The sequence below is a fragment of the Siniperca chuatsi genome, linkage group LG12 (assembly GCF_020085105.1).
Source record: "Siniperca chuatsi isolate FFG_IHB_CAS linkage group LG12, ASM2008510v1, whole genome shotgun sequence".
In the NCBI taxonomy this organism is placed as follows: Eukaryota; Metazoa; Chordata; class Actinopteri; order Centrarchiformes; family Sinipercidae; genus Siniperca; species Siniperca chuatsi.
The window spans coordinates 23,961,470-23,979,537 of record NC_058053.1 but is presented as its reverse complement, the minus strand read 5'-3'; the positions used below and the strand labels follow the sequence as shown (position 1 = coordinate 23,979,537).

General features: G+C 40.3%; 1 protein-coding gene across 1 annotated transcript in view; it reads right to left on the bottom strand.

Annotated features, from left to right (window-relative positions):
• The window catches only part of wars2 (tryptophanyl tRNA synthetase 2, mitochondrial), a 29,539-nt gene extending 11,674 nt beyond the window's left edge, over positions 1–17,865 (bottom strand). The window contains exons 1-2 of the mRNA XM_044217160.1: positions 17,716–17,865; positions 2,597–2,857 (exon numbers count right to left, since the gene is read on the bottom strand). Coding sequence (XP_044073095.1) covers positions 2,597–2,857; positions 17,716–17,838 — 384 coding nt within the window. The 5' untranslated portion in view covers positions 17,839–17,865. The remainder of the gene's footprint in view (positions 1–2,596; positions 2,858–17,715) is intronic.
• Positions 17,866–18,068: the final 203 nt, after the last annotated feature.

Genomic DNA, 18,068 nt, shown 5'->3' with positions numbered 1-18,068 from the left:
TTAATTTTGTGCATCTTAAAAAGAGAATAAGCAATATGGAAGACTTTTTGTTAAACACAATTGACTATTGCGCCATGACCACTTTTAAATCAAAAAACAACACCTCTCTTTTACACATTAGTATGTATTTTTGGGGCATGACTGACATCGACATGAAACAATCTTGGATTTTAAAATCAGCTGTGATCACAGTGGGGGTTATTAGTGTCACTGATGCCTATTACTTGGGGAATGTCAGATATCAGCTAATAAACATTGGTAAACTAAAAATCAATCCACCCCTAAGTTCAGACATCATCATCTGCTTTTACTGTTGTTGCATAGATATGTGAATGAGTTTGGGTTTTAGTTGTGTTTTTTGTTTGGGTGATGGTGCTAAATGTGTTTATTGAATTAGTTTCATTTAAAAAGGTAGGTTCATTTAAAAAGGTTTTTGTGAAGTAATTAATAGGTGAATGTTAATGTAGTGTATCTTGTGCATCTGACAGTGGTAGATTAATTCCAACATATCCACTTTCATGAATGCTGTCCTGAATGCTGTCCTGAATGCTGTCCTGAATGCTGTCCTGAATGCTGTCATGAATGCTGTCCTGAATGCTGTCCTGAATGCTGTCCTGAATGCTGTCCTGAATGTGAAAAAAAAGCTTGTGTGTGTGAGAGAGGGGGTGTGAGTGTGTGGGGATGCAGGAAATAGCATTCTGCTTCAGCAAATTAAAGTTTATGGACTCTGGCTATATTAACATCCCCTCTTTTTCTTGTAGCTTGAAAAGCATTCTGGGGAGTGTGACGTCAACACCAGACAGCAGGGACATAAACCAGGATTTCAGGCTAACATGTCGGGGGCCGGTATTCATTACACAGACAGACAAGAGATGGGACAGATGTCGATGACAGCGCAGAAAGGGATGGATATGGTTTGATGTGCAATAAAACTGATATTTAAAAGCATGGGAAGAACAAGACCTTCATTCATGCTGCATAGCAAGAATGCAATGCAACGAGAGATATGCTAATGTTACGGATCATATGGGCATTACACTGATAGTGAGTTATCATACAGCCATGGCAACAACTCCTTAAGACTGTAAAGATGGGATTTGGGAAAACAGCAGACAGTTGGCCCTGCAGTAAATCCACTTTTCTTCTCGATACTTGTGTAAAACCCAGAGGATTTGTGGATCTGCTTATTCATTCACTTCATTTTTGATACCACTGACTTCAGCTCGTCACCAGAGCTGCTCTCTCTTTTTTTCTCAATGAAGTCGAGTATTTTCTTTGGGCAGTCGTTGTATTTTTACATGTGGAGCAGGCGTGTTCAACAGGAGGGTCGCCTTGCTGCCAAGTTATGTGGCATGAAGCTAAACGGGAATAAAAATAGGACTGTGAGTGAGTGTGTGTGTGTGTGTGTGTGTGTGTGTGTGTTTTAGGGGAGGGGGTGGCAGAGAAACACAGATGGACTGAACTTAACTATCTTACACTCGTTCTCACACACACACACACACACACACACACACACACACACTTCAACTTCTAAACTTGTGAGTACGAAAACACACAGTATCAAGAGAGAACCAGCCAAAGCTGGTCAGATTTCCATCCTCACTGTGAATTTAAACCTGAAATCTGGGATCTGGTCATTATCCTTCTCAGATCCTTCATGTGGCCAAAGCACGACTTAATGGTGGTTTATAGGTGTGTTTTTATATCCCCCTATGAATTTGCAGAGCGTACAGTGAAGATAAGAATCAGGAGCGATCAAATAAGCGTTTTGGGGCCAGCCAGCAGTAAAATAAACAGACAAAGATGGCTGACTGTCAAGATGACAAACTTGAAAAGAGACTTGAAAAGCTGCCTTTTAGAAAGAGACACACATACATTCATAAGCAGACACGTACTTTCACACTAGTCCACTGCAGGATTGATTACGTTAAGATCAGATTTTTTGCCATCAGATTTTTTGCCTTAAATGTGAAATAAATGTGCAGACATGAGCCAAATACGTGTGCACAAGCATATGTCAGGCAAGAGCGCTTCGTATGTGATCACATGTGAATGGTAATGTTCTGATCCTGTGTATGAGTGTTACTCATTTATCTTTCCATTTATTACAAAAGGAGGACAAAGGAACTCACATTCATAACACTAACGATGCACTCCAAGTGTCCACATAATAATATTTTGGAGTAGAAACTCCTCAGCCTGTCACTTTAAAGAGGCATTTATTATACGTTACGTCAATATGGTGTCTAAACATCATTGTGCTCATAATGTAATCCTGAACTACACTTTTTCAGCAACACATGACCTTACATGTATCATAGCACCATTAGCAGTAAATGGTAAAAGATTTACGTTTGAAATATACAGTAAATGTGGCTATATTATGCTCATAATCTACTTGACATTGACATTGTAGTAATACTGTTACATTGGAGAACACAACTTTATGTCAGGCAAAGAAAATCCTGTTAGGGTCATGTTAGTCATTTGTTTTCTGACCAGCTGGGAAAATCTGAATTCCATCTTGTAATGGAGCACAGCAGACACCCATTCATCAAATCATCCACCATCTATCCATCCTCCCTCTCCTGCCCACCTGAGACTGCTGGAACAGTATTGCCCTCTCTGGGTCAATGCCGCAGGCCAGCAGGCTGGCTGCCATATCCAGTATGTTGCTCCTGAGTTGGGCCGGGTCCTGAGGCTGGGTGATGGAGTGCAGGTCCACAATGCTGTAGAGCACTGAAGGATACTGGTTCTGCAGGGCCACCCAGTTCTCCAGGGCACCCAGGTAGTTGCCCAGGTGGGGCACCCCAGTTGGCTGGATCCCCGAGAATACGCGCCCACGTCCTGGAGGTTCCTGGAGAAGAAGGGGAACGTGCTCATGGTAGCTTTATATGCACTTATGTTAAAGATGCTCTGTAAGGATATTTTCATATAATTACCTTAAACCAGACGATTCAAGATGTTTCATACAGCCTGTATCTCACACCTTTATTAGGGCTAGTGTTTCTTAAAATAAAGACTGTACACACATAAATCATGTCTTACGTACTTAAAGTAAGTACCCATAATATCAACATCTCAAAATTAATGCAGTAATGATTTGTTGATTTAAAATTCTACACTAACAACAAGAGAACAGATGTGATAAATAGAACAAAAACTCCTTAATGGAGAAGAGAAACTAGAGTTTGGAGAGAGAGGGTGAAGATGAAAAGGTGAGAAAGTCACAAGAGAGAAGCCTGCAGAGACTGAAGTGTCAGCGTTAAACTATTGGCAGGTTGGAGGCCAGCAACAGTCACGCTTGTATTACCGAGATGCTAACTCCATGGCTAGCACCTCTGTTCTCTCCCAAACACATCCAGCACAAAGAATGCATCACCTCACTGGCCAACAATAACAATTAACATCCGTCCAGCCAACTTCAAGGCCTCTGTTACCACAACAGGGAAGGACACTGAAAGAGCAGGGGGAAGCAGAATCACGGAAATAGATCAAATATACCATACAACATGCAGCCCACCATATCACCAACATTATAACAAGGACCTTATTTTACAGAGCTGGAGCTAGGAGAGCAGTGGGCTCTTCACCCCCTCTGAATGAAAGAGGGAGATCACTGGTGTTTGTATCGTTGGGCAAACATTGTGTTTCTCTTTCTGCAAAGCCAGGCTGGGCCAGACCGCCTCATTTCTACTGGCATCAGCCCATTTCGCTGAACCTTGGCTTACAACTGGCCCTGCTGGAAGGGAGCCTTAACCACTGCTTGTGGCACCAAGCACCACATGAAACAATTAGAGGGCAAGCAGAGCGGCACCTGTCATGAGACATGAAACCACAATGGCATCCAAAATCTAGGGCTTCTTGACCAAAGCCGTTACACAGTAGATTAGGACTTTGACGGAGCAGAAAAACACAAAGACACAGACTGGAACTTTGGTGTTTTTTTTGGGCAGCTATAAAGACAAAATGTTTGGCGCCTGGGTGACACACATTTGTCTGTCCACCATGGAGGCCAGGGTTTAGTTCCCGGCAGAGGTGCGTTGCTGTGGCTTGGCCGGGTGCTCTAACTCACAGGTGAGAAGGGGGTGAGGGATCATGTACTTGTTGGGGTGGGGAGGTGGAATATGTGGTAGAGATAGCATGAACACCCACGTGCACAAGGATTAGAATTACACGAGGTCTACAAAATCCAGGACAAAAGGCCAGCAATGCCAGAGACTTTTGTATGTACGAAGAGCGCGTTCATACTGAAAATAGCACTGCATTTCAAAAATGCAAGGGGCTGTGTTGTTGTTGTGTGTGTGTCTACAGGTACCAGTGAGAAGATGAAATACAAACCATGAAGTCTAGTTTTGTATAGTATCAGCACTCATTTAACTGTCTATCTTGATTAGACTTTTCATGTTAAGACGTCAATAGTCTACAGCCATGCTAGCGGCAAGGTCCATACAGAAGCTCTTTTTGAGCTTTTGATTGCATCATGCCATCTGCCAGTTTACCCAGTTGTCATGAAGTGTAAATGTTCAAATTTCCATTTTTCTGAGCATCTTGAGGACTACTCATTCATGTTGGCTTAAACCACGTTGTCCACAAATTTTACTAGTTTACTTACAATGAGTTGTTACCAGTTCTTGAACTCCTGGAAAAAACTTGGCTAAAGATTGTACATGCTGCCTTAAAACAAAAAACAAAAAAAAACAAGCAGACAAAAAGAACAGTCATGTACTTACATAAAATCCAGTTAAATTAGCTTATTTAAATTTTGTGTTTAACAGTGCATATATGGAGAAACCCAATAAAGAGGACATACGCGTATACTGAAGGGAAAAGGGCTCTAAAACTGTATCAGTGGATTTCAGTGTAGTGCTTCCTGCACAGCAGTTGGATGAAAAAGGATCAGACATTTTTATCCATCAACTACCAATAAAAACTAAATGTTTGTTAAATTTTCTGATCTAACAAACTGTTAAATATGTCAGTAAATATATACAGTACATCTTGATGTTGATATTATAATTATTATTTAATCACTTTCAAAGAAAATTACCTACAATTCTGATGAGGTTAAGTTTGTTTTAGGTTGACGTGAGATCTGTGGATGGGTTGTAAACAGCAACAGCTGGGCAGAGGAGTCCATTTGAAAACGTTTCCCCACAAAACCCATGGGATCTCTGTGTTATCACCTCAAATCTGACTGGCGATCATATGTTCCCCAGCTGCAGTCTTCAAGGTTATCATAACTAATCATTAAAACCTGAAGCTTTCAGAGGATATCCTCTTCAGTCACTGTTGAGAAATCGGTTATCTCGACAGCTAGCTAAGCTACATCACATTCAATCTGACTGAGGGACAGGCTCGGCACAGCCTCTGAGATCAGTTAACAGCTGCTCTCTCACCAGTGTTGCCCAGGGCTTCTCCATCTCTCAGCCCTGAGGGATTAAATGACAACTGTTCTGAGGCCAGCGTGGTCTACAAAGTCTCCATCTACCGGCCTGAGGGAGCTGGTTGCTTGCAGGCAAGAGCGAGGCAGGAAGGAACTGGGTGCTTATGTCATTACCGACAGGGTAATTGCACTGGAGTGCCATTGATGCTGAGAGACTCTTAAGAGGTGTCAGGATTGATTTGGATGCGGATGGGGCCCCGAGTCTGGCTCATGTGTGTTCTTACCTCGAGCTGACACGCCAAACGCATGTTCCCCCTCTGCTCCGCTCCCCAGGGGAAGCCATTAGCCATGCAGACATGGTAATGGTGTCATTTGAGCCAATCGAGTGTCAAATGAGAGTCAACGCCACAGCTAACTAGCCACTGGGCAATCGCGCTATCACGCATAATGCTACTTCGCCAGACACCTCCGTGTTACTTTTGGTCAGAGAAAAGTGTCTTTAAACATGTGCCTTTATAGTTGTTGGAAGGGAAAGTAGGTTACACAAGGAAGTAAATCAACTACCACATGATGACAGAGGAGACAGCAAATGTTGTAAAGCAATTAATGTTTGTAATGAATACTGCACTGCAAAGCCAAGAGTAATAAAATACTATCATCTAGCATACTTTGGCCATGGATTATATTAAACCTGTGTAAATTAATTCATTACAGCATTCAAATACTTGTGGAGTGCTTGACTTCATATGATGGAGGTGAAATGACACCTTGTGGCTTGTTAAAAATTCCACTAAGATAAATCAAATGCACCTCAAGCAGTTCAAATTACTGAAAAATTTGTAACCACATTTAAACATCTTAATAAATACCTGAAACCATCACAAAAGAAGGGGCTAAAATTTGGCTATACTGGAATACAGGAAATCAAGTACTTTTATTTTTATTATATGTACACTGTTCTCCTTTCTTTTGTTTCTTACTGTCTGTGCTGAACAGCATTGTGTTCAGACTGCTATATAAAGTTGAGTTGTTTATTTTAATAATAATAATAATAATAACAACAACAACCTTTATTATCCACAAATGTGGACATTTGCCTTTGGCTTCACAGGTTGGTTTAAAAAGACATCATAGTAAATCGCAATACATGCATTAATAAATAACACAACTTGCACAGTACAGACAAAAATAATGGACAATTGGTTTCAGTGTGAATGGTGTTTACAAATTTAGCAGTTAATGCATTTGGTATGAAAGCCGTTTTGGAAATGTTCTTGGTTCCTGCAAGCTCTATAGCGTCTTCCTGAGGGCAGTTTTATGAATTCTTTAAAAGGGGGATAAACAGGATCAGACACAATTTGTCTGGCTTTTTAGGGCAGATAACTGTTGACACACTGTTATATGTTGGATGAAATATTCCAAGCATGTTGCCTTTTGGCCACACTCTCAGTACCATCACACCATGCTAGCGGTTCTGCAAGGCTGTACTTAAGTAGAGTGGTGCTTTGAGCTAAATTAACATGCTTCCGTTTAGCAAGTATAATGTTTACCATGTTCAAGGTCTTAGTGTCTTAGCATGCAAACAGCTGATTAGCACTAAAATTAAAGTACAGCTGAGACTGATGGGAATGTCAATTTTGCAGGTATTTAGTCATAAACTTAAGTTAAACTAAAATTTCGACCCTCTAGATGAAAAGTTTACCAAAGTTATTACAGTTCATTCAGAGGGGGGCATGACTGTCCACTGTAAAACACTTCATGGCAATCCACCCAATAGTAATTGAGACAGTTCACTCAAATCCACAAATGTTAACCTCCCATTGGCACCAGAGAAAAATTCAGGGGATGACTAAAGTCATTAAGATTCATCATCTGGGATCCATGAATGTATGTATAAAAATAGTTGAGATACTTCAGTCTGGACCAAAATGGTGGACCTCCGGCAGACCAACCAGCTGACAGAACGACCTCCCTAGAGGCAGGCCAAAAGCATGGCGAAAAAAAGTACATTTTTCTGACGTGAATAAACATTTTGAGACACAAACTTAAGAAACAGCAGGCTCAATAGAAACAAAATACTATCTCATCTTGTCCAATCAAATAAAAGAGCTGGTGAGCAGCGTCATTTGCCTTCCCCTATTGTCTCTTCACTTCCCTCTCTTTCCATCTCTGTCTCACAGGCGTTGGATGCCTGTTGATGACACGTAGCAAACGCGGGAAACGCTGGTTGTTCTATCCTCATATTTTACACTGACAGGCACGGGGCTGCCGTACTACATCGTCGCTAAGGTGGCGAAAGCTTTCTTCATCCACGTCTGCCATATGCTGAATGCATTACGCACCATGTGTGTGTGACATTAACGGCAACAGCTAGAAGGTTACATACACTAAAAGGCAATGTTTTCACACTTGCAGTACCTTTCCGGGAATATGTGTTCATTTGTCTGCGCGTGTATGTGTGTGGTAATCTCCATAGGGACAGAGGTCATGTGCAAACATAGACATATGTCCGCACGTGTCTTTGCCTACATCAACATCAGTTAAGCTGTGAAGGTGTCTGTCCATATGAATTTGACAGCTCACATCGAGGAACAACACTGGTGGAAAGATCAGACAGCCCATCAAAAAAACTGCAACATGACCAGAACCTACACACAAGCTGCATTATTAAATAGAAAACAATAGCCAACTGGAGCTGATTCACTTCATTTGAGAACAAATAGACTGTCTTCTACTTTTTCAGCTCCAGGATCCATGGAAACAACATTTCCCTTTTCTCTCCAAAGTCTTCCAGAGCCCTGGAACCACTTCATTGTGGGAACTGAATGACAAGTGTTGGATTTATCATTTAAGTGAGCACAAGATACAATGGAATTACATCCTTACAGAAGAATGTGTAACAATGACAAATAGTACTGGGATCAGATGCATAAAACTAGAAATATGCATACATTTTTTGTTTTTGCCAGATTTATGAAGCTGTGCATTTGGATTGTTTCAACTCCCACAGTTAAACTGGGCAGAGATGTTACTATTCTTGTAGGTTGAATTGTCAGCTTTCTATGTTCACACTGAACAGTTAAATCATATATGGACTCACAGATGTATGCCCCTTGAAGTAGCATAATTAATTTGCTTGGTGTGTAACTTCAAATACACACAAACTGACAAACAGCCTAAAAGAATAACATTGCATATTAGATTCCATCTCTGCATGCACTTCTTAAACCCTCCAGGGTTTTTAGTCAATTCAACCTTTTATACATCTGGTCGCTAAACTGAATCTCACAAACTGTCTCATAGGTTTTTCTTTGTTTCCTTCATTCAGTAGTTGTTTTTGCTCATTGGAACCCAATCTTCCACTCGGTGTCACTATAAGAAATGGTTGCATTCGAGGTGTTGCTAAAGCATGCTATGTGAGGGGACAGTGTTAAAAGCAGACCTGATATCTGCCATTATTATTATTGAGCAGTTGCAGCTTCGAGCATGTCCAGGCCCACAGCCTCACTCCGCTTAATGTTATTAATCACAGCAATGGTTTAGTTGAGCTAGGACTTGCAAAACAATGGATTTCTCTTCTCAGATCTGTTCTGGGCTGCTTTTAATGGCTCATACATCATATCAGAGCCTGGGAGTCCTGGAGTGGCCCACTGACATCTCTCTCACCAAGGGGCTGATGAGCGGGGCCCACGGTCACCGCCATTTTACAGCGCCAATTTCAACACATCTCAAAAGCACCTCCGTGAGCATCGCTGCTTGCCCCGCTGTGAATTACCATGAGCTCTTTGTGGGCCAGGAAAGAGCTCCAGATTTGACCGTGGCTGCATCGAGATGGGCCTACAGATGGAGGATTTTCGTGGCTCACCCGCTGGGCGTCAGACACACAGGATCCAGTGTTCTTCTTCTGTCCTGGGCGCCCCACACAACCCCATTAACACCAGCATCATGCTGAAATGCACCTTGACACACTTTCCCCCAGTCCTCTGTATCTTTCTTCATCTCTGTCTTTCTCTCACTTTGGGACCTGTTAACGCTGGCGACCAACAGAGCTGCACTTCAGTGAGGTATCAAATAGGAAATGGGGTTTACTGTATTACCCCCCTTTATTCCTAAAAGGGCGTGTGTGTGTGTGTGTTTAGCCAATGTGGGTACACACCACAGCTTGAAACAAAGTGCATATAACCACAGAGAAAAACATACACACACATGAATGCATATAAACATATACAGGCAACAAAACTAAGAAACTGAGTGGTGGACAAAGCAGGAGAAAGAAAAAAGAAAGTGATGGAGGAAGCAATACGGTAAAATAAAGAAAATAAGAATAAAAGTGTGACTATAGCCCAGTCAAGACTTAGGCTGTTTTTTTCTGTTTTTTTCCTCCCAGTGAGTGTGTTGGAGGGGGAGCAGAGGGGAAGGCCCAAAAGGAGCGTTTGATTAAATCTGCGGTTGACGTGTGGGACAGGTGAGATTGATGAGGTTCCTCTGAGTTTCACACTGTGCGGAGAGAGGGGGTACAGGAACAGAACGCTGCAGTGTGGCGGGCCAGGGCTCGGGGCCCGCTCGCGCCGTGGGGTCCCTCGGCTGATTAATGGGACTGGAGGCCCTTCAAAAACAGCACTCCCCGCAGACAGGACCCGACGGTGCTCCAAAAATAACCAGGCAGGGGAGGCAGCCTCAGCCTCCAGCACTAACAGGCTGCAGCTTCTGAAGGAACCATGCTTCAATACGGCCTGGGGGGGGATAACCAAGAGGAGCAGTGCCTACTCAAGACAGGAAGCTGTAATCTGGCTCATTAGAAACTAAACATTTAATGACTTTTCTATTTTATGGGAAGTGACAAACACCGACAACTGATATTGTATAAACTACGGTATCATATTACCTGCCGATGTAATTGCACACAAGTGTAAAATGCGCACATTCAATCCATAGAAGTACAAACTTTACACAATGTGACACTAACAACTGATTTAGAAACTAGTTCTCTGAGTACTTCAAGGACTTACTGTCCATCTTGGCTTAAAAGTTGAGAAGTTAACATTGAGGTGCTCAGAGGAATGGAATTTTTGGATATTTACAGTTACATGACCAATACGTAAAATCTCTATCTGCTGAGGAAGATCGTGCGTGATGATCGAAAGCTCCAGAACAGCTACTGAATGGACCTGGTGGTAAGATTGTTTTGTCAACTACTGTTTCAAAAGGTGAAGAATGAACTTTAAATCTGTTGTATCAGAATCTCTTTAAGGGGGAATTCAGACCAAACATTGCACTGCACCCCTGTTGCTTCAAGTACCAGAAATACAATTCAGGAAGTCCAGTTTGAGTAAAAGATCCATGAGTTTGTAGTTTATCAGACACCAAAACACTGCGCAGTAATCACAGGTTTTTAAAACAAGTTATCATGGCAGAAATTATTTTATCCTCTATTTTGATCAGGAGGTGAGCACTAGAATAACGCCGTACATGTGAAACAAGTAAACTAGAAGAAATGTGAGCTTGTATGTATTTGTGTGTTTCCGGATGGCGTTGCGCCAAAACTTGAGCTAGATCACCTTTTTTGCAGACGACCTTGTGTTATTTTTTGTCTGAGCCCTCTATGTTGGGACCCCCTGCTTTGCCAACAACACTCATCCATGATAGCTACTGACAGTCATCTAAATTCAACAAATCATGCGTGATAAACAGCTATATTATCTACAGCAGTATCACTGACTAAAACTGAACTGTTCAGGCCTGTTAAAACCAAAGCAGCTTGCCTTCAATATGTCCATGATCACATGTAAAGCAGCTGTGTGCAGCTGGAAAAGCAAACTCTAGCTAAATTCATATGTAACGTTTTTCACAGTTAGACAAACACATTCATGCCAGAGCTACTTGTTTCCATTCAGTCCTTCCAAATTGTTTCAAATAGTTTCATTATACCACTTCCTCCTTCTGTGTTGACAATGGGCATGTTTAATTTTATTTCACTTGCAGGAAACAAATGACTGACAGGAGAGCTAATAATACCCGAAAAACACATAAAAGTAACAACACAGCAAAAAATAACCGGCACACACTTCATAAATTTATCAATATGTAATTATGGTAACACTCACGGCAAACCTCCACCAGCAGCCTCTCTGTAATTTCCCCCTGCAAAGGCAGCATAAACCTGTTGACTGTTGAGCGCAGCTCAATGGTACGTTACCAGATACTTGCTATGTTTTAATAAAAAATGTCAGACGCTCAGCAAAAGGCGCTGGATCAGGCACGGACTAAAACGCAGGAAAACTAGGAAGATTCCCCAGGCACCACTGTGGGCGCACAGCTACAGACTGATTCTGTAAGTCGACTTAGCTAGATATGAGTTTTAAAAAAGGAATATGTTGACATGTGGGATAGTTTTAAGAAATGTGTAATGTGCAAAGCGTCTGAGTGAGGGCCTTGGCTGGAGAATGAGTACGACAGACCTAATTACACAGACGGGACTGCTGAGAATTAGCGGGCTTTTCTGACAGTTGAAAATAAATAGGGCAGTTAATGAACATCCTCAAAGGGGAGGCCATGTTTCCTCGCTCTCGCAGGCCTCTCCCATGTGGTGCGGGAGCTGCTCTAATGGTTTTAGCTGACACCCGAGTAAGTGAATTTGGAGCCGAGGAGAACAGAGAGGCAAATTAGAAGTCACTTCCTCTTTCCTGGAGCCCGGGGCTGACATGACTGATATCAGTCAATAACAGGACCACAGGCGAGGGACGGCTGAACAGGGAGCCCTGTATTTACAGCTGACATAAGGCTGGAGGTTACTGTAAGGCAGTAGGGTTGTAGAGAGTACAAACCTTTCAATTCTAATACTACACTACAACGGCTAAATTCACTACTCAGGTTAAATTAATTTATGCAGCACATAAACCATTAAGAAATTATTAGTTAATTAAAGCAAATATTTGGTCAAGATATCAAATATTTGTTTGTTTTTAGTTTGCCTTGTCATCAAGCTTTATCAATTTAGATTCAAGAGTTTTTGAGACCACTATATGGCAATTAAAATGGAGAACAGATTTCAGAAGAGAAACAAAACTAGAAATACATTGTGTGCTATATTAGTGAAACAGATGTCACTACATTTGCAGGACTTCTATAAAGTTAATTTAAGACAACAAATTCTGCATTCAATACTTCAGGACCCGATTTCACATAATTTAAGACATTAAGAATTTCCCATGATTTGCAGACATTCAGTTGTGGTTCATTTTAGTCATTACAGAAAACTATGTAAATAAATATGTTTTTTAGTTGTTTTTTTTAGCTGCATGTAATACAAAAGGGATTTGAAGACAGAGCTTTTGGCTCCAGTAGCTTGTGATGGGTATTATTGTTGGTACTTCATAAACTTAAAGGGGTAACCTGGCAATTTAGTATTGCTCGTCCATAAAGCTTGGGAACTCACAATAGACAAGTAAAAAAAAATGGATCCTACATTTCCCATAATGCAACTCAATAGTGTCTTTTATTAGACCTTCCGTGCCTGGTTAACACTTTTAAAAAATGTCTTTCAAAATCCATACTCCCAGTTTTTAATACAGGCTTTCTGTTATAAATTGGTAGACTCCAAGCCATGACAACCCTGATGACATCACTGGTGTTATCTTCTCAGAGGTGACAAACTCCAGAGCCACTGAAGACATTATCACACCGGCTGTGCCTTGTGACAATCAACCTGAACTTGATCTGTAAAATATCAAGTTCGCCTGTGATGTTGCTCTCTATGAAATATACCAGAAAAAAAAAACATATCTTTTCATCTACTGTGAAAACCAACTCAGGACTGCAAAAAACAGAGCTGACCAGACTGCAATTTTGAACTTTTGTCAAATTACTACAGGTTATCTCAAAAATAGTTGCTATTATGAGCAAACATTAACAGTGAATTTTAACTGCAAGTGACAAGATTTTAAAAAGCAAACCACAGCTCTCCACAGACCACAAACATTTCCCTCAAAATTCAAAGCATCTGACAAAGGTCACATTTCATCTTTGTGTCAGTCTGTTGAGGTTCAGTGACTTTTTAAAACACATTTTCCAGTGCAGAAAAAAAACGTCCAAAAAGAGTCTTGTTTGACGCACATCACACCTCAGGGCATTGTGAGCGTGCTGGTGTTTGCACTCAGCCTTCCACATTTGGAGAAAATTAAAACAAATGAAAACCAACACCTCATTTCTGATGTTATTGCTGGTAATGAAGCACTGCTGTGATGCTTTTTGAGTCCCCTGCTTCCACCCCTTCCTCCCCTCTCGTCGCACACCTCTCCGGCCTCTCCAGAGACTTTGCCTTAACAAAATACAGACGAGACGGCGGTGAACGTGCATACTGTATTACAGCTCGTACATCAACCAGCAACAGGGCTTTGGGCAAATGGTTGAGGTTTTAAACTGCACAGCTCAATAATTAGCATTGTTGTTGTACTGAAACGCACTGGTTATTCTTATGTGTGCCAGGGGACTCGTTGTTTGCCTTAACACTCCATTTGCTTCTCAGAGGCAGCCGTGCAATGATAGGAAACCCGAAGCTGAGTTATAGTAGGCCTGTTTCTTGAATCCACTGAAGTAAAAAAGGTACACTCAAGGAGTACTATGATGTCACATGCCAGACTAGGAAAGGAAAGTGCACCGAATAAACTCAAGATAGAAAAGGAAAAAAGTCATAAATGAAAGCTTTTAATAAGTTTTTATTAAGAATGTGATGGGCCACTCAGAGCTGAGAAGGAAATGCCCACAACAGAATAATAAAAAAACTGGGTTTTAAACTCATGCAGGAACCATAAGCCATAAAAAAATCCATTATAATGAATAACAACAATATCATCTTGTGGTTTTGTAAAAACCTAAGCCAGCTAAAGTCAAATAGAATCAATGTATCACATTTAATTCATGTGATGACATGTTGTAATTGCTTTAATGGAGAACCACGATTTGCTTCAACTTGCCTTGTTTAGTCCAATTCAGTTTATTATTTAGTTTATTATTTCCTCCATTTTCCAGAATACCTTTCTTGACACCAAAGCTGACACTTACTGTTGAGCTTTTAAGTCTCTGAAAACTCTTTCTGCTGTCAGACTAAATGCAGCTGCTTAAATACTAAAATGTTCTGCTACAATTCCACAAGTATTCTCTACTGTATGTAACAGTAACAGTTTGAAGAGACTGTGTTTCGCACACATTTACACTGTGTGATCAGAGTCGGTTCAGAGCGTCTTTGGTGTGATTTGACAGATTACAAAAAGGAGGAAGAAAGAAAATAGCGAGGGGCGCAGAGAAGAGACAGGCCAGAGAAAGCAACAGAAAACGTCCATAAAAACTCTGTTTAGTGTGTCTGTTGTAAAACTGAACTAGCATACCACAACAGCACGACGTCTATGCTTCAGCATCTCAGCAGAAAGCACAACGTTACAGTCTCTGCATCCAGTCCACAGAGCGGACCCGACACAAGGTAGATGAAGGCTAGTAAAGAACGTATGCTACGTTAATTATGGCTATATGTAACGGCTAGTTAACATCAATCATTGTGGTGGCTAGTTATGATGTCCCTAAGTTAGCTAGGTTTTGTTCAAGATATTAACCACAGAAAATAAAATGCTGCAGTGATTTTGTGAAAGCCTGAGCTTCATTCATGTTATTTATTATTATTATGATAGTCACAGTTCCTGTCCACTCGTTTCTGCCTCCTACAAATGCCACAAAGAAGACAGTAAAGGCTTACGTTATGCCTGAGCTGTAGTTAGGTTGAAACTTGTAGTTCTGAAATTTAAGAATATATACCCTTTTTAAAGCAGAAGGTGTTTGTTTTTGGATTTCAGATTGTTTTTTTCTTTAAAACCCAGAATGTAATACGTCACTCAAATGCACTAAATGAGTTTAGTTTTGACAGATAATATTATTGTATGCAATTTAAGCAATAAAAATGTAGATCTTTCTAAAAAGGAAACCAATTAGTTGTTAATTTTAAGAGACCTGTCTTATTTTCTCTTTTGCATATTTACTATTAGTCTTTAATGAAGCAAAAGTATTTCTTATCCGATTACTCGATTAATCAATGGAATAATCTGTAGAATACTCGATTACTAAAATAATAGATAGCTGCAGCCCTAGGACTAACCATAAAAATACTACTTTTTCCACTGCATATTTGTGCTGCGCTGCGCTTCGGCTCACTGCCCAGGAGAAACTTTGGATGACTTAATTCTTGCACTCAGCCTGCTGCTGCTGCTGACCGACTCCACAGAATAAAAAAGGTGAACAGTGTGCACATCCAACTCCCGTTGGGTGCAGGTGCAGGACAAAAATCAGCAACAAAGAAAAAGGAGAAGCTGTCAGCAAACTGAAATGTCCAAGCTCCCAAGTTTTTATATGTGCAACGTTTCGACCTGCAAGGGCTTCATCAGGCAAATATTCCGTTTTAAAAGTAGAAGCATGAAAATGATTTATTATGAATTAGTGATGTGTAGGTTCTGCTGAGCTCGTCTCAACCTACTAAAACACTAAATCCATTTAACAGGGAGAGAGAAGAAACAAGAATGGACTAAAACCAATCTGATACTAGACTTTTGAGGCCAACACACATTGAAATATTTGAGAGTTTTATATTAAAATGTATAATATATTAGTTGATATTTATTGTTGTACTTTAAGACATAACAAAACAACAAGTTTGGGAAAGGGATTCCTTAAATTTGATTATTAAAGAATCCCGATGACCCTTATGAAGGCATGAAACTGAAAACGTTTGGTGAATTTGAGTACTGGAGAAGAGCTGCATGACGTGATTTAATTTTGTTGTGTGTGCAATGTAAGAAATTATTATAGAATTGCGACCAAGATATGTACTGTTGAAAAATAAACTAATCAGTGCGATCTGGTGGACAAACTATGTAATGGTGACACTGTTGCTAAATTACCTTGAACACATCTTTGGCTTTAAATACTTATAATAATTTCTTGTTACTCATCAGCTGACATATACAAAGATACCGAATATATCTGCGACAAGCTAATATCGACCGATATATTGGCCCAGCCAATTTATCAGTCCTGCTTCAGAATATACTATATATGTAGTAATACACACTTGGGTTGAGGATATGACCCTACTCAAAGAGTGGTGTGATGGCTATTCTAAACATTTCAGCAACCGACATTGTAGCATTAAAGAAGACGTCAACCTGCCACATCACACGCCTAAACATGTTTCACAGTGTGTGTATCAAGATTAACTAGACTTTAAGTGCCAAGTCCGTTCATCTTGAAAACAGTCATCTTGTTTCTGTGCCTGCTTGTAAGTCAGTCAGCATTAACATGTCTTGTACACGTTACTCACTGGACTGTATACTGTATATAGACGTGTATACATGCATATACTGTATATAACAACCCACTTCGTGTATATAATGTAATACTTTACATTACCCATTCAGTATTTATTCCTTTGCACCATTGCTATTTGTTTACAATTTACAGAAACACTGTGACTTGCATATAGACATTATATGTTGTTGGTCTTTGCTGCTTCATATATATATATATATATATATATACATATATATATATATATATATATATACATACATATACATATATATATATATATATATATATATATATATATATATACACACACACACACACACACATTTTTTCAACTACTTATATGTGCGTAATTTTAACCTATCTTTGTTCAGCTTTGTTTCTCCTTGTTTTTAGCTGTATATCTATTTCTATGTTCCTGTAAATTATTCTGTGTGTAAGTAGGCTACATTGAGAGCAACTTAAACACCGGAGTCAGATTGCTTGTATGTGTACACATACTTGGCCAATAAAGCTGATTCTGATTCTGTACATGGAGCTGACCACTGGTGAGACATCAGAGACGTGTTTACTGAATATATTGAGATCATTAACAGCCGGCATGCTCCTTTACAAACAGCCAGTCTGTTCTCACATCTGCTCCAAAAGGTTACTACTAATTCAAATACTTTGTTAATAAAAATAACTAATGAACTAGATGACCTCCACTCTGTTTTCAAGAAGAGACAAATACCAAAAGCACGAGTTTAAATAAAACTCGATCACAATTGTTTAAAGAAACATGATTTTTTAACGTATGAAGATGAAAACTGAATTTAACATTGTTCCAGTGGGTAAACAGGGGGGGGGGCACAGAGAGTAAGAAACAACAAACCCAGAACCGTTTCAGTCTGTGTGCAGCCAGACTCTTAAATCTCTTATTCGAGCTGAGACACGAAATGGCTGAGACAACGTTAAGACAGTGTTTTCACCGCAGCACGTACCTTGTTTTCTGTGCAGGCCCCAGCGCTCAGGAATCTTTTCGGAGAATTAAACTTCTGAATGAATCTGAAGAGATGTTTCAAGTTAGTCCGCAAGGGGAGCGCCATCTTGGACTGTGACGTCATACTAAGGTGGCTTTGAAAGGGCTTCTTCTTCGTCTTTTTTGATTTTACTGGCGGGTTACAAACCCACGTTAAAGGTGCATGCCGCCACCTACTGTATCGGAGCGTGTAATGTCATGACTTTAACCAAAATCTTGACAAACGACGAGTAAAAAGAGTAATTAAAAGAAACTTCATAAAGAATTTATATTCTAGATATTAAACCTGTTTCTTTTACATATTTTAATAAAGCC